At 35.1% G+C, this 8,299-nt stretch overlaps 1 protein-coding gene and 1 non-coding gene across 2 annotated transcripts; one reads left to right on the top strand and one right to left on the bottom strand.

The window, feature by feature from the left end:
* Positions 1 to 675: 675 nt before the first annotated feature.
* Positions 676 to 748, top strand: TRNAF-GAA. The gene has a single exon. It is a non-coding gene; the product is annotated as a tRNA-Phe (tRNA).
* Positions 749 to 5,452: 4,704 nt separating this feature from the next.
* Positions 5,453 to 8,256, bottom strand: LOC21397345 (L-ascorbate oxidase homolog; the record flags this gene model as incomplete). The annotated part of the gene is made up of 6 exons (XM_024167438.1): positions 5,453 to 5,928; positions 6,532 to 6,610; positions 6,749 to 7,114; positions 7,356 to 7,701; positions 7,787 to 7,889; positions 7,986 to 8,256. Coding segments are annotated over 6 exons (1,378 nt in total), but the record flags the coding sequence as incomplete, so codon positions are not given.
* Between the last annotated feature and the right edge of the window lie 43 nt (positions 8,257 to 8,299).

Below are 8,299 nucleotides of genomic sequence, written 5' to 3' on the forward strand. Positions count from 1 at the left end.
CGGTCTATATTAGTATTGTGCGTTTTTAAATAATGTCAAATCATATCAGAATTCATAATTATAAATGTGCAAAATACAATCTAAATGAGATTAATGGTAAAAAATTACTTAATAATACTGACAAATGCATCTTTTTTCCCTAAACGATAACCATTAATATATCTCATGACAAGTAAGAAATGAAAGCCTAGAAGGAAATACTGCTTCCTTTGTCATATATATCTTATATCATGTACTACCTCCATATATATATATATATATGAGTTAATTAGAGGAATGAGATTAAAGCTATATGCAGATCAGAAGAATAAAACTAGTAATTATACCATTGTACTCCTGGAATATTGGCGGTGTTAATCTTGAGATCAAGTTGATCATGATCGATGTGACAAGTCCCATAGGTGTGATAGGGGACTGAAAAGTTTACTAATTCATTGCACCTGTTATCTTGGAAGTAATCATATTGTTGACAATTTATTGTGTCCAAATGTGATGAATAGTAGTTTGAATGTTGGAACGCCCTTGCTTTTTCATTCTCTTTCGCTGCCATTGCTGCTTCTGCAACAAGAAAAGTAACAAATATACTTTAGACCACTCTTTACAGACCAGTTAATTTATTACTAATAAATAACTTTACGATTTGATTAAATTTTAAACATCGAATACATTCATCAAGCGGGGATAGCTAAGTTGGGAGAGCGTCTGACTGAAGATCTGAAGGTCGCGTGTTCGATCCACGCTCACCGCAAACAATTATCTATTTTTATTTAATTTGCGAAGAAACAAATAACAAATACAAATTTCTAGGTTAATCCGGGAAAAATTTTTAAACAAATACAACTTATATTTTTTATGAATCCTAAGGAACTATAATATTTTTCCTACCTTTATTAATATCATTTAATGAGGACCATAATTCCTTAAATAGATAGGTTGATTACTTTTTTAAAATGTTATAATTTTTTTTTTCCCTTTTGGATCCTCTTTTTCATGATGAAGGCTTTCTTTATGTATTGGACATTTGACAATTGCAGTTTATATATGAATATGTATGTGTTCCTTGGTATTATAGGATCCAGCATTGCTGCAGTAGCATTAATTAATTAAGGTAATTAGCCAATTTACCTGTTTTTTGCTTTTTTCTATGGAAAGGCAATTTCTTATTATTTCAAGAAAATATATTTTTTTGAATATTCAAGAAAAGATATTTGAAATTACATGAATATATATAAACTGAAGACTTATTCCTTGACAGCATCTATGCGTTACCTTAGTTGTCAACTTGTCATCTACATGTATAATTAACTGACTGCTCAAACTATTTAGGATCTGTTTAGTTTACTTATTCGAGTTGAGATGTAACTTTATGTGAGAGCTTTTTACTGCAACAAAAAAGTTAAATGTGACTGTTTCTGATAGCGTTTTACTATAATAAAACTCGAATCGATGAAATGAACGAGGTCTTAATTTTCCGTCACCAAAACCCTAGCTAGTTATTAAATTTTGGTGCTTCTTCTCAAGAATTATGTACTGAGATTTTTTAATTTTTAGTTTAATTTTTTGAGAAAATATTCATTTATGGTCCTTACTTTGCATATACATGAGTGTGTGCCATTAGGGCATGCAGTAATATATAATTAATGGTGTTTACATAATAAATACCTTGCATCAGTTTCTCATGCTTCATGCTCCTGTACATCTGTCCATGGAAAAACCATAACATAACGTACGTACGTGAGAAGAAAAAAAAAAAAACAATGAAAGTTTCAAACCAATACCCGGATAGATTAAAGGAACTTTTTGTTAGATTAAATTAACTTTTTTTTTTTTTGAAAGACTAATTATCCATTATAAGATTAATTTCCCAAATCTGAAATTCTAGATTCATAAACTTAGAGGGAAGGGCTTGCTTCAAAACCTGAAGATGGCTCTTCACGTGAGATATGGTAAGGCCCTTCACATCCATTATCTGTAGAACCATTTTTGGAGTAGCTCCTGCGCAATCAAAATCCTTCATTAATTAGTTATATTAATTGCCCTTTTATATTTTCTTTTTTGCTAATAATCTTTATATATTCTTAACTTCTTCTATTTTGAAACTTATAATGATCATAACTACTGTTTGGACGACTATATATATATGTGTGTGTGTAATTACATACAGTAAGAGAGCTGATAAAGCTTACTATCTTCTCCTCCAAGGCGTTCAACTGCATGCACAAAGCAACGGTGAAGATCAGGAGTCCATCGAAGGCGAGGCATTTTGGAGCGGACATAAGGCCTGACCACAGGAGATTTCAAGCTTATCTCTGTCATCATCAGATTATGATGGTCATCATGATCTACACTTCCCTCTACTGATGATCTAGAATTACTTCTCGTTACACAATCTGGTGACTCTGGAATAATATTAATATTCATGTGTTGCCCAATATTATTGTCAAAAGAAGACGCTCTAGACCTCTTATTGAGTGGACTCTGATCACCTTTAACCATTTTTCAGATATTCTTCTCTGTCTCCTCAGAGAGAGAGAGAGAGAGAAAGGATAGAGAGAGAGAGAGAGAGAGAGAGAGGGAGGAGGTCCAAAGGGTTGAAACAGAAAGAGAATAAATAATAAGACTCTGTTGCGAAGCTTTGTCTTTTTGTTGAGCTTTTTGTTTTTTTTCCTTTTTTTTAACCCTCGATTTCTTTTAGTCCTTTGGAGTTTCGATTGTGAAAAGAAATAAAGAAACGGAGACACACGGAATTTCAGGCCTGGTTTTTGGTTAAAAAATGCGTTCATCATGATTGGGTGAAAATGAAAGGTGAAAAAAGTGAATAAAAGTATATATGGTTTTCAATCTCTTAGAAAAGTTTCTTGGCGATATCATTTCATCTAGACATTCTTATTTGGGGGGGTCTTTTCCTAGACATTCTTTGTCTCTCCAACACAAAGGATCATATATATCACTTGATGATGATAATTAACTTGTTTACATATGTACCCTCCATTAACATTAACTCATGGTCATGAGATTCTCTATTAATTTATCATTAATTAACTTGTCAAAATTGCTCATAATTAAACAATATTTTTTTTTTTCCACAAGAAAACAGAAAAGGAATAAGCTAAAAAGGCAGACGTTAAGCTAGGATGCACAGATAACAATAAAATGACCTAAGCAAATGCATGTCCTAAAGGAAACATACCAAAAAGAGAACTTAATTATTTTTATAATTTTTCAAACCTTCTCTGATCATTCCCGGAGACAAAAAGACCTTCCTTAAATCCAGCTGAAAATACTATCCACACTTAAACACGGCTTCAAACTCACACATCACTCATTCTCTATCCCCGTTCACATTAATCACCAAAAAAAAAAAAAAAGCCCCTAGCTGGTAACGCTCGTCAGCCACCTAGACATGCTTCGCATGTCGGGCTACACTGTGGTGGCGACACGTCGTGGCGGCCACGTCACGGTGGCCCGGCATTGGGCTAATTTCACTGCACGGTGACGCAAGCAAGTGGTGGTGGTGGTGGTGGATTATTGAAAGTGTATGCACATGTATGTATGAATGTATAATATATGTTATATATATGTATATATAATATGTTGTTGCATATATATGTAAAATGTAATGTACTATATAGGATGGATGGAGTTGAAAGAGGCGGTTTCAAAAGGAGGAATATTCTCTGGTTGGGATCGGCAGAAGCAAGGACAAGTGGTGTGGGGATGTCGTAAGCAAAGGGGAGAAATGGGATTGGTTGGGGATATTTTTGTGGAATAATATATATATATATCTGGGAATTTTAGAAACCAAAAACTTGTCTTAAAGCCAGGAGACCTTAAGCTTAAAAAGGAGTATTCTGATTCTTACTCTGAAGGTCCGTTTTGAGTTGAGATGTGATTTTATATGAGAGTTTTTTTACTCTAATAAAAAAATTAAATGTGACTGTTTTTGAGAATTTTTTACTGCAGCAGAACTCAAATTTTAAACCCGAATCGGTGAAATAAACGGCGTCTCACCTCTCTCTGTTCTATGCTTGTGTAAGCTAAAGCTTCAGTTTCGTTTACCGGTTATCCAGGTCCTCGGTAATTAGTCACAGACTGTCATTTTGTTCAATTTTTTTTTCCGCCTGGATAGAATTTAATACCCAAAATTACAATTTTATGGTCAATTAATTAGTTGGCAAACGACATGTTTGTTGTACAAAGTTTACTATTTGGTCCTCCTTTGCATTAAAAGAATGCAGAAAAAATATATGACGTGTTTTTCGTTTAGATACATTCGTTTCCAAACTAAAATGTTTCCTTCAATAGGTACTTAACCGACATATCGTTTTCTGAACATTTGCTGACGTTTAGTAAATAGTCTGTCGTTTTATTGAAAGCAAAACCTTCCCGGTTGTTTCAAATTGTACTGTCACAAAAACGACACGTTCTTTCATCGGGTTTACAAACACAATTTTGACCTCTAACGACAAGTCAATTTATGTCTTCAGGTTGCTGGCAGTTGCCCAGTTTTCGATTGTACGACATGTCATTCATTTCTTTGTAGTTTGTAGGCAAGAAAACGACATATGTTTCGTGTTAGAGATTAGAGTATTGCTTCAAAAGCGTCATCTCGACTTCTCGTTTATCTTCTCAATTTTTTATTGTCGGCTATAGCATTATATTTTTTTCTTTTTTTTTTAAGGAGGTATTGTGCCTAATAAAACAAAACATACAAATACCAATATAAATAACCACGCAATATATGAGATAAATCCCTCAACTCAAACTGAATACATTAATAATATAGCTCACAGAGGAAGATTGGATAATAAAAAAAAGTTTATCGGCACACCAATAATTAAAAGCTCGTTTTGATAATACATGTACAATAAATGGAGTCCACCAATTGAGAGCAAGTAAGCTGTAAGTTGAATAGCACCGAGGTCACCCTCAAAACTGCATTAAAGACATTTTTCTTGAGAGTTTATAAATGACATTTATGGGGTGTTTAGTATGAATATTCGTGCTATAATTCGTGACTTGTTACAGTATTTTTTCTTATAAAAAATACACGTAAATTAAAAATAATTTTAAAGCATGATTCTGAATCTATAAACTAAATGTCCACTTAATTTGATGTCTCATGTTGCAAGTTTGATATAGCGAACTAAAGAGACTCCTTTGACTGATATGCGATATCTATGTGGTTTTTCTGTTAAAAGCCGAAAAGACATGTCGTTCTTATTTTCAAAGTATTTCTTTTTAAGTTGGTTTTAGGAAACGAATTTGCCGCTTGCTATGTAAATTATAACTGTCGTCTTAACACTTCGGAAGTTACGAAACAATAAAAAGAAAATCAGAAAACGAGATATTGATAATAAAACACAAGGAAAGTACGTTGACACTTGAAGTAGTTTTGTACATGAATAATACCAATAAAAATACTCCATATAAAACGTGGAAAAGATCCTTGTGAAGCAGAACAGAGTTATTCCTTTTCAAACTTTGAAATAAAGATATAAGACATCATGAGTAGAGAGGTTCATTTGAGAGCCATACCAAAGGTATAATACAACAGTAGAAAAAAGGAGAAAAATAACTTGAAAGCTCAAGTGGAGCTTCGCCAATGAATTTCTCACAAGGAACGGCTTAGTCCCTTTGCCAAAAACTGTCACCCTATCGTGACAATATATGTAATATATGTTTTTGGTACAATTAAAACTGGCTAAATTAATTTCAGAGCGGCCTAGTGCGGCGACCACTGGCCCGGCCACAAAGAAGAGCGTCTCTAGGAATTGGGTATTCATCTCTCCATGAGTTTGTGTTAGTAAAGACCCTGAAATAGAACTGCTGTCCCAAGTACTGCCTTGCCCAATTCTCGGACCTAATGTTCCACATTCCGACGTTGTCCAAAGCCATGTAGATCGCGGTCCATGATCTGGGATAAACCTGCACAGAAAACCAAACACGACTACATTACTATGAGCGCGTTTAAAATTCGTTCTAAAATGATTTTATTTTTTGTATGCAAATGAAAATGAAAACGTTTTCAATCTCAGATAGAAATTATTTTTAAAAATGTGTTTGGTAGTTTTATCAAGAGATTATTTTCAGTGTAAAAAAACCTATTAATGTCTCTCTTTCTCTCTCTCTCTGCTCGAGAGAGGAGAAAACAAAAACAAAAAATAAAAAATGACTAATGAAAAACAAAAAATCATTTTCATTTCTGTTTTTTGTCTTTATTGCGCTAAACGCCGTTTTAAAAACGTTTTCATTTTTTCTTTCTAAAAAACCGTGAAAAATAAAAATAAAATCAATTCTAAATACGGCCTATAAATTTGAGTTAACAGGATATCTATAACCGTCAAATTTATACTTAAAACTGTCAATCTCGTGTACCTTTTTATTTTAATGTGATTTTAAACAGACGTAAAGTTTAGAAACGTGCACTGATAGCTATTCTCTATTGCAGAAAACTCCCCTTTTTTATAATAGTTTTTATTAATGGTTATCAACAATAGTGATGAATAGTAGTATTGCTCTTTCTCATACCTGAGTAGTGCAACGTGCGACCGCATCTCTCAAGTTATAGCGTTGTCTGCTTGCGGGTGTCCATTGGCCACCATCCATCCTAATTATTACACAAAAACGTCAAAATAAATCCCACAAAAGCATTCCTCAAAAGAAGAAAAAAAAATCCCACAAAAGCAATGGATTTGATCAAAACTTTGGAATAACTGAGCATCAAAGAACATGAACATAATTTTACCCCACAACGAAGAAGGAATAACCATCAATGTGCCAAGACTGAACTTCGTTCTCCCAATTCTGGAAAACAATCTCCACGAATTCACGGTAGTTAGCGCTCATGACGGAGGTCTGAAGATAGGCACCTCCCCACGTGGGGTTGGTCGGAATGCTCCCGAGGTTGAAGACCCCTCCGATTTTAAAGTAATCTGCGAGCTTCAAAGGAGTGTCCGGCGGAACATATGAGACGCTGTTGACTGCGTATCTCTGCTTGCCGTTAATCCAAGCATTAGAATTTGCAAGCACAATTGTACGGCTTGGTTTGATCAGTCCATAGTGGTATGAGCCTTGAGGATTCGGCCTTGGTCCACTAGCCGTCAGATTCCAACTAGTTTACCAAAAAAATGAAGGCCAAGAAATAAAAGTTAGTGAATATATATTGGCAATCTTTTTCATGAAACAATCATAAGAAAATATATTGGCAATCTTTTTCAGATCCTTTCTGTCTTATTGGTGGACTCTGAGATTTCTCTTAAACGGAGGAACACGAAAAAAGGATGATACGAATGATTAGTAGCGGGAAAAAAAGTGTTTATGTGACATTTTAGAAGTGGGTCCTTTTTCAGTACCGGATTGATCTGGCCTGGTTAAGGGACCAAGCGATCTCAGTTGTTGGACCACCGGGGACGGGTCCAGAAACTCTCTGAAAAGAATTGCTGTAGTGAAGAACTGCTGTCGTGGTGAGAACCTTAGAGGTGAAACGAGACGAAACGACGACGTAGTAGTCCTTTGGGGGCTGATCAGCCGTTACCAAAACCGAGTAGGACTGGCCTAGATGCACGTCAATGGAGGAAAATGAGTTCTGAAGTGTGTGAGATCCTTCTACCTCCACCAGTTTCAAGTTGTGTCCCTGAATTCTGAAGTTAATGGATGTGGCAATCCCCACATTAGATATCCTAAATCTGTATGTTTTTCCTGTGAAAGAAGTTAATGAGGAAACAATGAGGTCACAAAGCGCAAAACTCTAATTTCTAAACGTTGATTCTCTTTAAAAAAGTACCTTGATCAACAGTGAATGTGTAACCATTCCAACCTCTACCATTGATTTGAAGCCCATCAGGGGAAGGAATATCATGACCGCTCTCCAAAATCCGTCGCAATATCTAAAGTATCAAGAAAAGTTTTAAATTTAATACCACCTGCTCTGATACTATGTTTTAAAAAAATAATAATAATAAGAACATGGATAGAATGCTCACAGCATGATTTGTCTTGTACCAATCACCAGCCAATACGGTGAAGTCTCCGGCGGGAGGAGGGAAAGGAACGGGAATCTTTGGACGGCTCCAGATTCTGATGCCACCAAACCCGCCAGCGGCTTTGTGGAACAAAAATGAAGGGAAGTAGAAGTAGCTTCCAATTTGATCTTTTACTTGAAGAACATAAGTGAAGTTCCTACGAGGTAGGATTGGACAGTTTGTCCCATAAACTCCATCTTGCCATGAGTTCCTTCTGTGCTGCAATCCATCCCTGCCGTAGCCAAGTAGGACATGTCAGCACATTAATTACTTTG

The sequence above is a fragment of the Morus notabilis genome, unplaced genomic scaffold, assembly GCF_000414095.1.
Source record: "Morus notabilis unplaced genomic scaffold, ASM41409v2 Scaffold1292, whole genome shotgun sequence".
Taxonomy (NCBI): domain Eukaryota; kingdom Viridiplantae; phylum Streptophyta; class Magnoliopsida; order Rosales; family Moraceae; genus Morus; species Morus notabilis.